Below are 20438 nucleotides of genomic sequence, written 5' to 3'. Positions count from 1 at the left end.
GACATGCACAGCTCCCGACAGGCACAGCCCATTACATGCACAGCCCATTACATGCACAGCTCCCGACAGGCACAGCTCCCGACAGGCACAGCACATTACATGCACAGCCCCTGACATGCACAGCCCATTACATGCACAGCCCCCGACAGGCACAGCCCCCGACAGGCACAGCCCCCGACAGGCACAGCCCCCGACAGGCACAGCCCCCGACATGCACAGCCCGTTACATGCACAGCCCCTGACATGCACAGCCCCTGACATGCACAGCCCCTGACATGCACAGCCCCTGACATGCACAGCCCCTGACATGCACAGCCCCTGACATGCACAGCCCATTACATGCACAGCCCTTTACTTGCATAGGCCATTATGTGCACAACACATTCCGCAAAACCAATATGAGTCCAACTTTGCATAAGCCACACTGTGAGCCAAACCAGATGCTAATCACAGGACCTGCTCATGCTTTAATGTAGAGATATAGGAGTACAGAGGGATACTGCCGAGGACCGCACTGCATTTAGCCACACCCAGTGACACTGCACCAACAGCAATACTGCCCCTAGTGGCCAGCTCAGGAGGTTCCATGGGAGGAATCGGCTTCTCTAATGCAGCAGTCTGTTTACCTGGGGAGAGAAGGCTCAGTAAGGATTTTTACAATATGTATCAACAGTCAAAGTAGAAAGAAAGTACCATAATGAGTGTGTGTAGAAGAGAAGATTAGACACTTATTATACACAGAATAACCCCAGCGCTGCTTCCTATTCCACAACTAAAAAAAACACAATGGACAATGTAGAAGAGTAGTATACAGCTGAATATCTGTTCTTTCCAGCAAATACTCTATAACAAATATACTCTGACAAGCTAACACGGACTAGCATAGCAAACATGATATGATTCATATCATACATACATAACAGATGACATATTATATTATGCCACGTCATGTAAGTGCTGCATAAATCACCTTTACCACTTCCCTTTTTCTTCCTGGACAGCGGTGACGCTGGTGGTGATAGGGCGGACATCGAGGGGGGTGGAGACACCAGATCAGCAGCTGCTCGTTCCTCCTCCTTCTTCACCTTATAATAGTCACTAAATCAAACAAAAATGCAGCCAATGAGCAGTGAGATCTCAACACACCCATCATCTATACAATATATACTATACCATGCAGCCAATGAGCTGTGAGATCCCCCATCATCTATACAATATATACTATACCATGCAGCCAATGAGCTGTGAGATCCCCATCATCTATACAATATATACTATACCATGCAGCCAATAAGCTGTGAGATCCCCCATCATCTATACAATGTATACTATACCATGCAGCCAATGAGCTGTGAGATCCCAGCACACCCATCATCTATACAATATATACTATACCATGCAGCCAATGAGCTGTGAGATCCCAGCACACCCATCATCTATACAATATATACTATACCATGCAGCCAATGAGCTGTGAGATCCCAGCACACCCATCATCTATACAATATATACTATACCATGCAGCCAATAAGCTGTGAGATCCCAGCACACCCATCATCTATACAATATATACTATACCATGCAGCCAATGAGCTGTGAGATCCCAGCACACCCATCATCTATACAATATATACTATACCATGCAGCCAATGAGCTGTGAGATCCCAGCACACCCATCATCTATACAATATATACTATACCATGCAGCCAATGAGCTGTGAGATCCCAGCACACCCATCATCTATACAATATATACTATACCATGCAGCCAATAAGCTGTGAGATCCCCCATCATCTATACAATATATATTATACCATGCAGCCAATGAGCTGTGAGATCCCCATCATCTATACAATATATACTATACCATGCAGCCAATGAGCTGTGAGATCCCAGCACACCCATCATCTATACAATATATACTATACCATGCAGCCAATGAGCTGTGAGATCCCCCATCATCTATACAATATATACTATACCATGCAGCCCATAAGCTGTGAGATCCCAGCACACCCATCATCTATACAATGTATACTATACCATGCAGCCAATGAGCTGTGAGATCCCAGCACACCCATCATCTATACAATATATACTATACCATGCAGCCAATGAGCTGTGAGATCCCCCATCATCTATACAATATATATTATACCATGCAGCCAATAAGCTGTGAGATCCCAGCACACCCATCATCTATACAATATATACTACACCATGCAGCCAATGAGCTGTGAGATCCCCCATCATCTATACAATATATACTATACCATGCAGCCAATAAGCTGTGAGATCCCAACACACCCATCATCTATACAATATATACTATACCATGCAGCCAATGAGCTGTGAGATCCCAGCACACTCATCATCTATACAATATATACTATACCATGCAGCCAATGAGCTGTGAGATCCCAACACACCCATCATCTATACAATATATACTATACCATGCAGCCAATGAGCTGTGAGATCCCAGCACACCCATCATCCATACAATATATACTATACCATGCAGCCAATGAGCTGTGAGATCCCAGCACACCCATCATCTATACAATGTATACTATACCATGCAGCCAATGATCTGTGAGATCCCCATCATCTATACAATATATACTATACCATGCAGCCAATGAGCTGTGAGATCCCCCATCATCTATACAATATATATTATACCATGCAGCCAATAAGCTGTGAGATCCCAGCACACCCATCATCTATACAATATATACTACACCATGCAGCCAATGAGCTGTGAGATCCCCCATCATCTATACAATATATACTATACCATGCAGCCAATAAGCTGTGAGATCCCAACACACCCATCATCTATACAATATATACTATACCATGCAGCCAATGAGCTGTGAGATCCCCCATCATCTATACAATATATACTATACCATGCAGCCAATGAGCTGTGAGATCCCAACACACCCATCATCTATACAATATATACTATACCATGCAGCCAATAAGCTGTGAGATCCCCCATCATCTATACAATATATACTATACCATGCAGCCAATAAGCTGCGAGATCCCAGCACACCCATCATCTATACAATATATACTATACCATGCAACCAATAAGCTGCGAGATCCCAGCACACCCATCATCCATACAATATATACTATACCATGCAGCCAATGAGCTGTGAGATCCCAGCACACCCATCATCTATACAATATATACTATACCATGCAGCCAATAAGCTGTGAGATCCCCATCATCTATACAATGTATACTATACCATGCAGCCAATAAGCTGTGAGATCCCAACACACCCATCATCTATACAATATATACTATACCATGCAGCCCATAAGCTGTGAGATCCCCCATCATCTTTACAATATATACTATACCATGCAGCCAATAAGCTGTGAGATCCCAACACACCCATCATCTATACAATATATACTATACCATGCAGCCAATAAGCTGCGAGATCCCCCATCATCTATACAATATATACTATACCATGCAGCCAATAAGCTGTGAGATCCCAGCACACCCATCATCTATACAATAGATACTTTACCATGCAGCCAATGAGCTGTGAGATCCCAGCACACCCATCATCTATACAATATATACTATACCATGCAGCCAATGAGCTGTGAGCTCCCCCATCATCTATACAATATATACTATACCATGCAGCCAATAAGCTGTGAGATCCCAGCACACCCATCATCTATACAATATATACTATACCATGCAGCCAATAAGCTGTGAGATCCCCCATCATCTATACAATATATACTATACCATGCAGCCAATAAGCTGTGAGATCCCAACACACCCATCATCTATACAATATATACTATACCATGCAGCCAATAAGCTGTGAGATCCCAGCACACCCATCATCTATACAATATATACTATACCATGCAGCCAATAAGCTGTGAGATCCCCCATCATCTATACAATATATACTATACCATGCAGCCAATGAGCTGTGAGATCCCAGCACACCCATCATCTATACAATATATACTATACCATGCAGCCAATGAGCTGTGAGATCCCAGCACACCCATCATCTATACAATATATACTATACCATGCAGCCAATGAGCTGCGAGATCCCAGCACACCCATCATCTATACAATATATACTATAGCATGCAGCCAATAAGCTGCGAGATCCCAGCACACCCATCATCTATACAATATATACTATAGCATGCAGCCCATAAGCTGTGAGATCCCAGCACACCCATCATCTATACAATATATACTATACCATGCAGCCCATAAGCTGTGAGATCCCAGCACACCCATCATCTATACAATATATACTATACCATGCAGCCAATAAGCTGTGAGATCCCCCATCATCTATACAATATATACTAGACCATGCAGCCAATGAGCTGTGAGATCCCCATCATCTATACAATATATACTATACCATGCAGCCAATGAGCTGCGAGATCCCAGCACACCCATCATCTATACAATATATACTATAGCATGCAGCCAATAAGCTGCGAGATCCCAGCACACCCATCATCTATACAATATATACTATAGCATGCAGCCCATAAGCTGTGAGATCCCAGCACACCCATCATCTATACAATATATACTATACCATGCAGCCCATAAGCTGTGAGATCCCAGCACACCCATCATCTATACAATATATACTATACAATGCAGCCAATAAGCTGTGAGATCCCAGCACACCCATCATCTATACAATATATACTATACCATGCAGCCAATAAGCTGTGAGATCCCCCATCATCAATACAATATATACTATACCATGCAGCCAATAAGCTGTGAGATCCCAACACACCTATCATCTATACAATATATACTATACCATGCAGCCAATGATCTGTGAGATCCCCCATTATCTATACAATATATACTATACCATGCAGACAATGAGCTGTGAGATCCCAGCACACCCATCATCTATACAATATATACTATACCATGCAGCCAATGAGCTGTGAGATCCCCCATCATCTATACAATATATACTATACCATGTAGACAATAAGCTGCGAGATCACCCATCATCTATACAATATATACTATACCATGCAGCCAATGAGCTGTGAGATCCCCACCATCTATACAATATATACTATACCATGCAGCCAATAAGCTGTGAGATCCCCCATCATCTATACAATGTATACTATACCATGCAGCCAATGAGCTGTGAGATCCCCATCATCTATACAATATATACTATACCATGCAGCCAATAAGCTGTGAGATCCCCTATCATCTATACAATATATACTATACCATGCAGCCAATAAGCTGTGAGATCCCAACACATCCATCATCTATACAATATATACTATACCATGCAGCCAATGAGCTGTGAGATCCCCATCATCTATACAATATATACTATACCATGCAGCCAATAAGCTGTGAGATCCCAGCACACCCATCATCTATACAATATATACTATACCATGCAGCCAATAAGCTGTGAGATCCCAGCACACCCATCATCTATACAATATATACTATACCATGCAGCCAATGAGCTGTGAGATCCCCCATCATCTATACAATGTATACTATACCATGCAGCCAATGAGCTGTGAGATCCCCATCATCTATACAATATATACTATACCATGCAGCCAATAAGCTGTGAGATCCCCCATCATCTATACAATATATACTATACCATGCAGACAATAAGCTGCGAGATCCCAGCACACCCATCATCTATACAATATATACTATACCATGCAGCCAATAAGCTGTGAGATCCCCCATCATCTATACAATATATACTATACCATGCAGACAATAAGCTGTGAGATCCCCCATCATCTATACAATATATACTATACCATGCAGACAATAAGCTGCGAGATCCCAGCACACCCATCATCTATACAATATATACTATACCATGCAGCCAATAAGCTGTGAGATCCCAGCACACCCATCATCTATACAATATATACTATACCATGCAGCCAATAAGCTGTGAGATCCCCCATCATCTATACAATATATACTATACCATGCAGCCAATGAGCTGTGAGATCCCAGCTCATCCATCATCTATACAATATATACTATACCATGCAGCCAATGAGCTGTGAGATCCCCATCATCTATACAATATATACTATACCATGCAGACAATAAGCTGCGAGATCCCCCATCATCTATACAATATATACTATACCATGCAGCCAATGAGCTGTGAGATCCCAGCACACCCATCATCTATACAATATATACTATACCATGCAGCCAATAAGCTGTGAGATCCCCATCATCTATACAATATATACTATACCATGCAGCCCATAAGCTGTGAGATCCCAGCACACCCATCATCTATACAATATATACTATACCATGCAGCCAATGAGCTGTGAGATCCCAGCACACCCATCATCTATACAATATATACTATACCATGCAGCCAATAAGCTGTGAGATCCCAACACACCCATCATCTATACAATATATACTATACCATGCAGCCCATAAGCTGTGAGATCCCAGCACACCCATCATCTATACAATATATACTATACCATGCAGCCAATAAGCTGTGAGATCCCCCATCATCTATACAATATATACTATACCATGCAGCCAATGAGCTGTGAGATCCCAGCACACCCATCATCTATACAATATATACTATACCATGCAGCCAATAAGCTGTGAGATCCCCATCATCTATACAATATATACTATACCATGCAGCCAATAAGCTGTGTGATCCCAGCACACCCATCATCTATACAATATATACTATACCATGCAGCCAATAAGCTGTGAGATCCCCATCATCTATACAATATATACTATACCATGCAGCCAATAAGCTGTGAGATCCCCCTCTATAAAATATATACTATACCATGCAGCCAATGAGCTGTGAGATCCCAGCACACCCATCATCTATACAATGTATATTATACCATGCAGCCAATGAGCTGTGAGATCCCAGCACACCCATCATCTATACAATATATACTATACCATGCAGCCAATGAGCTGTGAGATCCCAGCACACCCATCATCTATACAATATATACTATACCATGCAGCCAATGAGCTGTGAGATCCCAGCACACCCATCATCTATACAATTCCAACTTTTGCGGCTATTTGAATACGGGCCTAAATGGACAAAAGTATTTGGCCACAACTGTTAGTTATTGAATTGAGGTGTTTCAATCAGACCCGTTGCCACAGGTGTATAAAATCAGGCACCAGCCATGCAGTCTCCATTTGCAAACATTTGTGATACAAAATAGGTCATTCTGAAGAGCTCAGTGACTTCAAGCGTGGTACTGTGATAGGAAGTGTGGTACTGTGATAGGAAGCGTGGTACTGTGATAGGAAGCGTGGTACTGTGACAGGAAGTGTGGGTACTGTGATAGGAAGCGTGGTGCTGTGACAGGAAGCGTGGTGCTGTGATAGGAAGTGTGGGTACTGTGATAGGAAGTGTGGGTACTGTGATAGGAAGTGTGGTACTGTGATAGGAAGTGTGGTACTGTGATAGGAAGTGTGGTACTGTGATAGGAAGCGTGGGTACTGTGATAGGAAGTGTGGTACTGAGATAGGAAGTGTGGTACTGTGATAGGAAGTGTGGGTACTGTGATAGGAAGTGTGGGTACTGTGATAGGAAGCGTGGTACTGTGATAGGAAGCGTGGTACTGTGACAGGAAGTGTGGGTACTGTGATAGGAAGTGTGGTACTGTGATAGGAAGTGTGGGTACTGTGATAGGAAGTGTGGGTACTGTGATAGGAAGTGTGGGTACTGTGATAGGAAGTGTGGGTACTGTGATAGGAAGTGTGGTACTGTGATAGGAAGTGTGGGTACTGTGATAGGAAGTGTGGTACTGTGATAGGAAGTGTGGGTACTGTGATAGGAAGTGTGGGTACTGTGATAGGAAGCGTGGTGCTGTGATAGGAAGTGTGGGTACTGTGATAGGAAGTGTGGTACTGTGATAGGAAGTGTGGGTACTGTGATAGGAAGTGTGGGTGCTGTGATAGGAAGTGTGGTACTGTGATAGGAAGTGTGGTACTGTGATAGGAAGTGTGGGTACTGTGATAGGAAGTGTGGGTACTGTGATAGGAAGCGTGTTGCTGTGATAGGAAGCGTGGTACTGTGATAGGAAGCGTGGTACTGTGATAGGAAGCGTGGTACTGTGATAGGAAGCGTGGGTACTGTGATAGGAAGTGTGGTACTGTGATAGGAAGCGTGGGTACTGTGATAGGAAGCATGGGTACTGTGATAGGAAGTGTGGGTACTGTGATAGGAAGTGTGGTGCTGTGATAGGAAGTGTGGTACTGTGATAGGAAGCGTGGTACTGTGATAGGAAGCGTGGTACTGTGACAGGAAGTGTGGGTACTGTGATAGGAAGCGTGGTGCTGTGACAGGAAGCGTGGTGCTGTGATAGGAAGTGTGGGTACTGTGATAGGAAGTGTGGGTACTGTGATAGGAAGTGTGGTACTGTGATAGGAAGTGTGGTACTGTGATAGGAAGTGTGGTACTGTGATAGGAAGCGTGGTGCTGTGATAGGAAGCGTGGTGCTGTTATAGGAAGTGTGGGTACTGTGATAGGAAGTGTGGTACTGTGATAGGAAGTGTGGGTACTGTGATAGGAAGTGGGTACTGTGATAGGAAGTGTGGGTACTGTGATAGGAAGCGTGGGTACTGTGATAGGAAGTGTGGGTACTGTGATAGGAAGTGTGGTGCTATGATAGGAAGCGTGGTGCTGTGATAGGAAGTGTGGTACTGTGATAGGAAGTGTGGGTACTGTGATAGGAAGTGTGGTACTGTGATAGGAAGTGTGGGTACTGTGATAGGAAGTGTGGTACTATGATAGGAAGCGTGGGTACTGTGATAGGAAGTGTGGTACTGTGATAGGAAGTGTGGTACTGTGATAGGAAGTGTGGGTACTGTGATAGGAAGCGTGGTACTGTGATAGGAAGCGTGGTACTGTGATAGGAAGCTTGGGTACTATGATAGGAAGTGTGGGTACTATGATCGGAAGCGTGGGTACTATGATAGGATGCCACCTTTGCAATAAGACGTTTCGTGAAATTTCATCCCTGCTGGATATTCCACGGTCAACTATAAGTCATATTATCAGAAAGTGGAAGCAATTAGGAACAACAGCAACTCAGCCTCAAAGCGGAAGACCACGTAAAATCACAGAGTGGGGTCAACGACTGCTAAAACGCATGGTACGTAATACCAACGCTCTGCTGATTCAATAGTTGAAGAGTTCCAAAATTCCAATGGCTGTAATGTAAGCACAAAAACTGTGCGGCGGGAGCTTCATGGAATTGGATTCCATGGCCAAGCAGCTGCATGCAAGCCTGACATCACCAAGTCCAATGCCAAGCGTCTGATGGAGTGGTGTAAAGCACACCGACACTGGACTGTGGCACAGTAAAAATGTGTTCCATGGAGTGACGAATAACGCTTCTCTGTTTGGCAGTCAGATGAACCAGTCTGGGTTTGGCAGATGCCGGGAGAACGTTAGCTGCCTGATTGCATTGTGCCAACTATCAATTTTGGTGGAGGAGGGATAATGGTATGGGGATGTTTTTCAGGGTTTGGGCTAGGCCCCTTATCTCCAGTGAAGGACAATCTTAATGCTTCAGCATACCAAGACATTTTGGACAATGCTATGCTTCCAACTTTGTGGCAACAAATTGGGGAAGGCCATTTTCTATCCCAACACGACTGTGCCCCAGTGCACAAAGCAAGGACTATAAAGACATGGTTTGATGAGCTCAGTGTGCAAGAACTTGATTGGCCCACACAGAGCCCTGATCTGAAACCTACTGAGCACCTTTGGGATGAACTGGAACGGAGATTGTGAGCCAACATCAGTGCCTGACCTCATAAATGCTGTACAGAATGAATGGGCACAAATTCCCACAGAAACACTCCAAAATCTTGTGGAAAGCCCTCCAAGAAGAGTGGAAGCTGTTATAGCTGCAAAAGGGTGACCAACTCCATATTACAGTATATGTATACATTGTCATTACAGTCCCTGTAATGGTCAGGCGTCTGAATACTTTTGCCCATATAGTGTGTGTATACAATATTATATATATATATATATATATATATATATATATATATATATATATAGTGACACAGTTAGGTTAGGGGGTCCCTCTCCTGGGTAGAGGACTCCTTCCTTACACACACACACAGCAGCAGGGAAGCAGCACACCAGACTGGATGCAAGTACAAGCTGGTCGGCGCCAGTCTTTATTGTACAATGTCAGAAATAATATAAAGAAAACAAACATAAATCCTAGCCCTGTCGGGGCACTAACTTCACAGGTAGTTCCCTCACTACCAGAACCTGGCAGGGCCTAATGCTCTCGCCAGCAACAAAGGCACAGCACAACACTCACAGTTAGGTTTTCAAGTGTCTCTGAGCAAACTCCCTGTCTGCTCTCCCAGGTGAGACAATCAGCCCTCAACACACTAGGCTTATATTGGCCACTCTCAGGTGGAAACCCTAACAAGCCTGTTACCAGGCTAAGAGAACCAAAACCTGGAGTGGCCGTGGGTGGAGCCCTCCCTCTCCTCTCACCCACAACCCCCAGGTCCCAAACCGGCTTTTCAAAAAGCCGAGACTCAAGCCTGCTACACTGCAGACTTTCTCCTGGAGGTTTAAAACACATAAGACAGGAATCTGGGACAAATGTACCTGTCACAGACCACTTTACCAATGATCCTATCACATATCCCCCCCCCTTTGTTTCGACCTGTGGGGAGGAACAACTGAAGCCCCCAAACAATGAACGCGTGACAACGCGTCAGCATTGGCCAGCTGGCTTCCTGGCCTGTGTTCCACTGAAAATTTAAAAGTTTGTAACGCCAAGAACCATCTCGTAATTCTCGCATTACTGTCTTTATTTTCGGACATCCACTTCAAAGGGGCATGGTCAGTGATCAATTTGAACTTTCTTCCAACCAAGTAGTACCTGAGAGCCTCTAACGCCCACTTTATGGCCAACGCCTCCTTCTCCACTGTGGCATAGTTTCTCTCATGTACATTCAACTTTCTGCTTAGATAGAAAATAGGGTGTTCCTCACCCTCCTTGTTCTGGGACAGGACCGCTCCTATACCTACTTCTGATGCATTGGTTTGTACTATGAATTCCCTGTCAAAATTAGGAGTCATCAGGACTGGTTGGGAACACAACGCTACTTTCAATTCCTGAAAAGCTTTCTCCGCCTCAGGACTCCATTCTACCATGACTTTTTGTTTGCCTTTGGTCAGGTCAGTCAGTGGGACTGCCATGGTGGCAAAGTTGGGTATAAACCTCCTGTAGTACCCCGTAATTCCCAAGAAGGCTCTCACCTGCTTCTTATTCAGAGGCCGTGGCCAGTTTTGTATGGCATCAACTTTATTGAGCTGAGGCTTTATCAGGCCTCTGCCAATGGTGTATCCCAGATATTTTACTTCCTCCATGCCTAGACAACACTTTTTTGGGTTGGCTGTCAAACCTGCCTTATAGATGGAGTCCAAAACTGCTTGTACCCTGGGTAAGTGAGACTGCCATTCAGGACTATAAATGACCACGTCATCCAGATAAGCAGCCGCATACCGTCTATGGGGCCTTAGAATCCTGTCCATCATTCTTTGGAAGGTAGCAGGTGCCCCATGTAGCCCGAAGGGCAACATCTTGTACTGAAACAAGCCCTCTGGCGCTGAAAAAGCTGTCTTTTGTTTGGCGCTCTCGGTTAACGGTACTTGCCAATACCCTTTGGTTAGGTCAAGAGTGGTTAAATACCTTGCCGTCCCTAGTCTCTCAATCAATTCATCCACTCTTGGCATCGGGTAGGCATCGAATTTTGAAACACTGTTCAACTTTCGGAAGTCATTGCAGAAACGCACACTCCCGTCGGGCTTTGGAATCAACACAATGGGACTTGACCATTCACTATGTGATTCTTCAATAACCCCTAACTCTAGCATATTTTTAATTTCTTTCGACACCGATTCTCTTTGTGCTTCTGGCAACCTATAGGGCTTTAGATTAACTTTAACCCCTGGGTCAGTGATGATGTCATGTTTAATGACCGAGGTTTTCCCAGGTACATCAGAGAACAGCACCCTATTTCTGATCAGAAACTCCTTGACCTCTTGTTGTTGAATTGCCGACAGGGATTTTGCCACTGTCACTTCGGGAACTAAGGGCCCTGGATTTACTGGAGGGGCTCGGACGGCCGACAGTGCCGTTCTATCTTTCCAGGGCTTTAACAGATTTATATGGTATATCTGTTCCGGCTTTCTTTTCCCCGGCTGGTAAACTTTGTAATTGACCTGCCCCACTCTTTCTAAGATTTCAAAGGGCCCTTGCCATTTAGCCAAAAGTTTATTTTCCACAGTGGGAACCAACACTAACACTCTGTCCCCAGGAGCAAAGCTGCGTAACCGAGCATTGCGGTTGTATACCCTCTGCTGTGCCTGTTGAGCCTGTTCCAGGTGCTCTCTCACTATCGGCACTACCGCAGCAATTCTCTCCTGCATTTGAGAAACATACTCAATCACGGTTTTGTAAGGACTAGACTGCCCCTCCCATGTCTCTTTGGCAATGTCTAGTAACCCCCTTGGGTGTCTCCCATACAACAAGTCGAAGGGTGAAAACCCGGTGGAGGACTGGGGAACTTCTCTTATGGCCAACAATAAATACGACAATAAGTAATCCCAATCCCTACCATCCTTGTCGACCACTTTCCTAAGCATGTGTTTTAACGTCTTGTTAAACCTCTCGACCAGCCCATCGGTTTGGGGGTGATAAACCGAAGTTCTTAACTGTTCAATTTTGAAAAGGCGACATAACTCTTTCATGACTTTTGACATAAACGGTGTACCCTGGTCAGTTAGTATCTCCTTGGGTATACCCAGCCTGCTAAAGACATGAACTAGCTCTCTGGCAATGGTCTTGGTTGACGTATTGCGCAACGGGATCGCTTCCGGGTACCTGGTAGCGTAATCCATTATGACCAGAATATACTGGTGTCCCCCGGCAGACTTCATTAAGGGTCCAACCAAATCCATCGCTATTCTTTCAAACGGCACCTCTATAATAGGCAATGGAACTAGTGGACCCTTAAAATGTGGCCTGGGAGCATGATACTGACACTCAGGGCAGGATGCGCAAAAGTCAGACACCTCTTTATGAAGCCCGGGCCAAAAAAACCTATGCATTATTCGCTCAGTGGTTTTCTCTACCCCTACATGGCCTGCCGTTATATGACCATGGGCCAGATCCAACACTGTTCTTCTGTAGGCTTTGGGAACTATTAGTTGTTCCACAATATCTTCCCCCTTCTTAGTCACCTGATATAACAAATCCTGACACATTGCCATGTGGGGATAGGACAAAGTACTATCAGGGTCTACGGGTTTACCATCAACTACTTTTACATTCTCCCTGGCTTTTACCAAAGTAGGGTCATTCAACTGCTCCACGGCAAAGACCTCACTTATGGCCTGGCTGTTTTCCGCTAAGGCCTGGCGGGTTTCCTCAATGGAGACCTGTTGAAGTCTGTTAGTCTCCTGCTGAGCTGCTGTAGCTTCCTGCTGAGCTGCTGTAGCTTGGAGCAAGGCCTTAATAATGTCCTCCATTTTGTCCTGGGGTGTAGGTTGGAAGCTGAACCTTGCCTCTCTGAGCATTGGCTGACGCCTCCTCTATGGGACTCCAAGGACACAGTGTTATTTCCACACTCACAAATAGGGTGTCTGCCCCTTTAATTTTGAAATGGAAAGTTTTCCTCTTGCTGCAACTTTAGTGTGTGTGGTTGCCCGCATTCTCCACCATATTGTGACACAGTTAGGTTAGGGGGTCCCTCTCCTGGGTAGAGGACTCCTTCCTTACACACACACACAGCAGCAGGGAAGCAGCACACCAGTCTGGATGCAAGTACAAGCTGGTCGGCGCCAGTCTTTACTGTACAATGTCAGAAATAACATAAAGAAAACATAAACATAAATCCTAGCCCTGTCGGGGCACTAACTTCACAGGTAGTTCCCTCACTACCAGAACCTGGCAGGGCCTAATACCCTCGCCAGCAACAAAGGCACAGCACAACACTCACAGTTAGGTTTTCAAGTGTCTCTGAGCAAACTCCCTGTCTGCTCTACCAGGTGAGACAATCAGCCCTCAACACACTAGGCTTATATTGGCCACTCTCAGGTGGAAACCCTAACAAGCCTGTTACCAGGCTAAGAGAACCAAAACCTGGAGTGGCCGTGGGTGGAGCCCTCCCTCTCCTCTCACCCACAACCCCCAGGTCCCAAATCGGCTTTTCAAAAAGCCGAGACTCAAGCCTGCTATACTGCAGACTTTCTCCTGGAGGTTTAAAACACATAAGACAGGAATCAGGGACAAATGTACCTGCCACAGACCACTTTACCAATGATCCTATCACAATATATATATTTATTGTGACACAGTCGGGATAGGGGCCCCTCTCCTGGGTAGATGGGCTCCCTTCTTAACACAGCAGCCAGAGAAACAGGACACAATTTTGGGGTTCTCGTACAAGCTGGTCGGAGCCAGTCTTTATTGTACAGGGCACATAAATAAAACAAAACACAAACAAAATCCTAGTCCGTCTGGGCTCTAACTAGAAAGTAGATTCCCTCACTATCTGGAGACTATATAAGTTCATGTCCACAGTACTTACAGGTTGTATCAAACAGTGTCTCAGGGCAAGCTAGCCTGCGGGCCTGCTCTCCCAGGTGTGAGACACTCAGCCACAACTAAACCCAGCTTATCACAGCCATTTCCAGGTGCAAGCCCTAATGAGCCTGTTACCAGGCTGAAAGGCCCAACACCTGGAGTGGCCTGTGGATGGAGCCCTCCCTCTCCTCACATCCACACCCCCAGGACCCATTCCGAGTTTTCACCAAAGCAAACATTTCTAGTCTGTTTTCCAAACAGACTTCTCCTGGGGGTTTAAAACACAAAGGACAGGAATCTAGGACACACATAGAAGCCATGCCAAACTTTTCCAGTGCTTCTATCACAAAAGTATTTTACACATTATATATATATATATATATATATATAAATATACATACATACACACACACATATACATATATACATACACCACAGAAAAAGCAGGACTGCAGTACTCCCGGATTTGTGAGGCAAACAAAACGCCGGTACTTACTATCAACGTTTCAGGGCCAATTTCCCATCGTCGGGACACACCGATGTTTTGTCTGACTCTGAAGTCTGGGAGTGCTGCATTTTCTGTGGTTTATGTTGTGTGCACCCTGGCAGGTTTTGCAACTGTTCCTCATTGTTTAAAGTGCCGGTACATACATATATATGTTATTCTGTTCTTATTACTTGTGGTGCTCTATAAGTAAATGTTCATAATAATAATCACACTCTGTCTATGTTTGACACTGTGTATGTGTATATGTACTAACCAAATACAAACAGTTGTCATTGTCAATGTCATTTACGCTGTTTACAAACAAGCATGGTAACAATGTTTTACATACGTTGTGTAGTATTAGATAGATTATACAAATACCTTAGTATTTGATCGACGTTACCCTGCTCATAGGGTTGTATTCCTCTAAGTGATGAGCTTATATAATCTTGTATCCAATCAATAGCTGTTTCAACTGCCACCTTCCTCTCAATCTCATTGGCTTCCACTGTGTCACAGGTAAGAAGAGGCGGCACAGGCCCGGAGTCTGCGGAGATCATGACGGAACAAATATTCTGCAGGGAGATAAGAGAAAGTAGACAGCTACAGTACGACAACAAGAAAATGTCTCATTTGCCAACAAAATAGTGTAATACAGGTATTCCAGCCGTGGGCCGTGCGGGGAGCAGCGTACTCCAGACGTGGGCCGTGCGGGGAGCAGCGTACTCCAGACGTGGGCCGTGCGGGGAGCAGCGTACTAGTGATGTCAGTGGGAGAGCTTTTGGCTCTGATAGACCCTACCGCAAGGGTCTTGTCGCAAGCCCGATGGTCATCGCGACCATCATTTTGGCCGCTCGCTATAGCTGTGGGTGGTCACCCAGAGCTATGCGAGCGGCAAGTAAGAGGGCCGGCCTTGATACAGACCGAGCGCTCTGTCAGAGGGTCCGGTTCTGAATCAGGGCCTCGGTGTGAATTTACTGTCATCAGGAGCATAACTGATCCAGCATCCCAAGCGTCTATATGTACCAACCCCCACAAACAAGCAATAAGCTCACCTGAGAAGAACCACAGACATAATCAGTCACATTCACTGTGTGCCGGAGTCTCATAGATACCAGCAGAAACCGGCAGTGATGGTGTGTCTGGCTGCACCAGCGAGCATCGGAAGTGTTCCCCAGCGTCAAGGCAACAGATGCCTCAACATCTGATGGCCTCCCCGGCGATCCTGGCCTCAGAGGCACGTTATCCCGGCAACATAACAAATCAATCAATGCATAATTGATTTGTTATGTTATTGTGCCTTGGTTGATTTGTTATGTTGCCGGTATAATGTGCGTCTGCAGCCAGGGATCACAGATCCAGGGGTTTGGGCTGGGCGTTGGTGAGTTAGTGAGTTAGTGAGTCAGTCAAGGCATTTGAATATATATATATATATATATTATACACAAAGTACCAGAGGGCGCAACACATTCCAAAACAGGATTCAGATTTTGTACACTTACTAATGTTTGGCCAATTGTCCATTTTCTGGGTGTCTATTCGGTGAAGGGTTCTGCTTTAGAAAAATCACGATTCCAGTGGCTTCCTTGGAGAAGTGAAGGCTACGAGATCACCATTCTCTATAGAAAAATGATCTAAATTATGGACTGAACTTCCTATCTATACAGTTGGATTTTTATAAATTTAGTCCTTATACGGACCCTGAAGTATGGCATTGTCTTTGGACATTTTATTATAATTTGTGCAATTGAATCCTTTTTGGATTGCGTTGTGCCCTCTGGTATTTTGTGTATTGTATTGATTACTTGGTTCCCACTAACAGGGAGTCTAATGTGAGGTGCTGCATTAAGATATAGCGCAAGAGAAGGGCATCATTTGTTGTTTATTATATATATGAGGGTATTTTGCCATGTTGTGATGTCCAGAACAGGACTCGCTCCCTAGGTCAAGGAGCAGATAGGGTTAAGGATCCTGCTGTCTCCTGCAGTGAGGTTCTACACGCAGCTGCACTACATGGGTGTGATTGCTGTGAAGTGTGTGAAGAAGAAAGGGGTTGTGGGATTAGGCGGACAAGGTTCCGATGCTGACTCGCAGCTGGATGATAGCCATCTCATGTATGGCTGTTCTGTTATAACAATGTAAGTACAGAAACCATCCCGTGTGAAGAGTCATTTCTAAGCAGATTCTTACAAAGTGTTGTTAGAACATAAGGAAATAAAGATGTCTCCGCCAGTATAAGCACTAAAAATTCCCAAAAATAACAATTTATTAAACAAATATTAGTTTTATTGAACTATAATTCAGTCTAATTCTAAAATAAACTTTGTAGCATTAGAAACAAATTATAAACATACAAACTTGGCAACAAAGTAAAAAATTGCTACTTAAGTCGCCTCAGGACCTGTATACTTGCTATATAATGGACCTTGTAAGGCGCTGCGGAACTCCAGGACAGGTTATTAAATGTCCGGGGCTGATTGTACTTTTAGGGGGGGACCCCACGTCATTTTTTTTTTTTTTTAAATTAACACTTAACAAGCATTTTACACTAAGATATATGCATGCATCTATTTCAAATCAGACCTGCTCATGCTAAAAATGAAAGCATGAAGCACGTCTATTCATTTCGGGATTTGAAGTTTGATTCGGAGTGGAATTTGGTGTTCGATTTGTACATGAACATACAAAATCAAATTTGATTTGAAAATTAAATGCAAAATAGAATCTTAGTAAATTTGAGATTTGCTAAGGAACTTTGCAGTTTAATTTCAATTCGATTTTAGTTGATTTAAGAGATTCATCAATATGAATCCCAAATTAAACTTTAGTAAATTTATCTCCAGGAGCTGCAGAGATGGATTCCACAGAGCAATCAGCATTCTTTTAAAGAGCTTGCTATAGCCATTGATAGATATTACACCATGGGAAATATGGCCCAGTCAGTGGAGAAGGTTGTCAGGCCAATCTTCAGGCCAAAACCAGTACAAGATGTTGGCACAGATCACAGGGTGACCCTAGAAGGGTGCTTTGAGTGTGGCGAACCATGGCACTTTTGGAGGAGTTGTCCAAGTCAGCAGGAATTGATGGATTGTCTGGTGGGGCGACAAGACCCCGTCTCCCTTTTTTTTTTCATATGTCCTCATCCATGGGTAACCTACTGCTGTTCCAGGTGCCAGTTCTGACACAGCAACATGCGGTGTTGACATTAATAGATTTGGGCAGTGGAGTCACCTTGGTGTCCAGAAGTCTAGTTCCAGAAGGCCTGACGGTATGGCTACCACCAGTAAAAGTCCTATGTATCCACGGGGCCACAGAGGAATATGACCGTGACTGTCTTCAAGTTACTGTGAGGGGACAAACTGTGCAAGTGGTAGCAGCAGTAGCACCAGGGTTGCCATACTCCCTTAGTCTGGGGCAAGACTTTCCCATGTTCCGGGAAATTATACTTGACCGGATTGGACCGGACATGCCTGCAACTGAATCACCGGCCAGACGTCCGACACTACATGATCCTGCTACCCACACCCCGGAATCAGAGGGAGAAATCAGGAAACAGCAATATCTTTATCCTGGGTTCCAAGCTTTGGCTGCAATCAGACCAGTGTGAGGAAGAAAGCCTGGTCAGAGAAGGATGGAAAGAACAGAAACCTTGCCAGCTGGTGGAGAAGATTGGTCTCTTGTGTCCAGGACTGTATCACTCCAAGACTTGCTTGAGACTAATTAAATGATTGTGCATTGGAGAATGCCTACAAATATGTTGTGAAAATTAATGTAGTATGGAAGGATGAAAGGCCGGCTGAGCGAGTACCATACTTTATTTAGGGTGGTAGAAGAGAAAATAGTTATTCAGCTCTTGGTGCCTCGGATACTCTAAGGGAGGGCATTTGGACGAGAAGAAAACTCTCAATTGGGTACTCCCAGATGTTTTACTGGCCGGGCATCTGCATGGCAGTCACAAAATACTGCCAAGCTTGCAAAGTCTGCCAAAGGACTGTCCCTAAACCTGATTACCGAGCTCCCCGGCTACCTCTTTCTATAATGCAGATTAGTAAAAGGATGGACAGGGGCAGCAAAGGAGGGGTTACGACACCCGAGCCTCCATATGCACCATTAATGCAGGTGACAAAGTGCTTGTCCTGGTGCCCACCCAAGATGGCAAATTGTGTATGCATGGTGTCAGGAGCCGTAAGGAAAAAGCCAGGGGATAGGGTGGCTAGGGAATCAGAAGGTGAGTGACAGCTAGGTCTCCCTATTCCGGCCAAACCCAGGTTTGGCTAGACCTGCCCAGAGGCGCGGAGTCTAACCCACTTGGTGGTCTTCACCAGTGACCCCTCCAGTTGGGATTTGGGTTTCGCCGCACCAAGTGGGCATGTCGCAACCCCCTGGACAGGTACCTGGGAATGGCAGAAAGACCGGAACTAGATTAAATTAATTAAATACTTGCACAGTGGAGATGCACAGAATACTTGAAGACTGGATATGTACTGAATACTTGCACACTGGTGAAAGGAATACTTGAACACTGGTGATGAACTTGAGAATGTAGATATCCTAGTCGCAGGCTTGCTTGAGAACACAGGGAAATGTACTGGGAACTGCTACAGATGCAGGTGTTGGTTTGCACAGAGAGACACAGAGAGAAGTGGACACAGGCATGTACTGGGGATTGCTATAGATCCAGCTGAGAGTTAACTAGAAATTAGCAGGAAAACTGAAACATCAGTAACACAGGGAAGCTGCAATAGAGCTAGCAGCACACTACAAAACACACAGGAAAAACAACATAAAACAGTGGAGTTCTGAGAAAGCACTAAAGTCTGAGAGTAAGCATTGAAGCTAATACAGGTAACCCTGGAAAACTGTGAATAGGCTGAAGCAACACTCTGCAGGGAAAAACACAGAGAAACACTGGTGAGAATCATAGACACTGGAACAGCGAAGTTGAACAGCAGTTTCCTGCTCCTGGAGTCAGACTTAAATACCCCTGGGTAGCTGGTCATTGGATCAGAGGATCAACTGAGTGACCACAGGACTACCATTGGGAGAGACTAGTCAGGTTAAATATGGACCAACATGGCTGCGCCCATGCCTGGTTACCCAGAAACCAGGTTGCACGCACGGAAGCCCTAGCAGACCCCGTGGAGAATACTCAGTCACCACTCCCAGCGACTGAACACCTAAGCCCAAGGACACCAGCGCGGAGGTGAGTATCGGCCTATCCCAGACCGCATCCTGACACAT

The 20438-nt window shown here is 44.8% G+C and overlaps 1 protein-coding gene across 5 annotated transcripts in view; it reads right to left on the bottom strand.

Moving 5' to 3' along the window:
• The window catches only part of ENO4 (enolase 4), a 238777-nt gene that overhangs the window by 42939 nt on the left and 175400 nt on the right, over positions 1–20438 (bottom strand). For 4 of the 5 annotated variants that reach the window (XM_088459671.1, XM_088459669.1, XM_088459670.1 and 1 more), the window contains 3 exons: positions 15579–15772; positions 971–1098; positions 457–626 (listed from right to left, as the gene is read on the bottom strand). In XM_088459671.1, coding sequence (XP_088315797.1) covers positions 457–626; positions 971–1098; positions 15579–15772 — 492 coding nt within the window. Of the gene's footprint in view, positions 1–456; positions 627–970; positions 1099–15578; positions 15773–16699; positions 16745–20438 lie in introns of those variants that run through there. The other variant, XM_088459673.1, reaches the window with a different exon arrangement.

The sequence above is a fragment of the Taudactylus pleione genome, unplaced genomic scaffold, assembly GCF_031769625.1.
Source record: "Taudactylus pleione unplaced genomic scaffold, aTauple2 ptg000926l, whole genome shotgun sequence".
NCBI lineage: Eukaryota > Metazoa > Chordata > Amphibia > Anura > Myobatrachidae > Taudactylus > Taudactylus pleione.
This window is presented reverse-complemented; position numbering and strand designations above follow the sequence as displayed.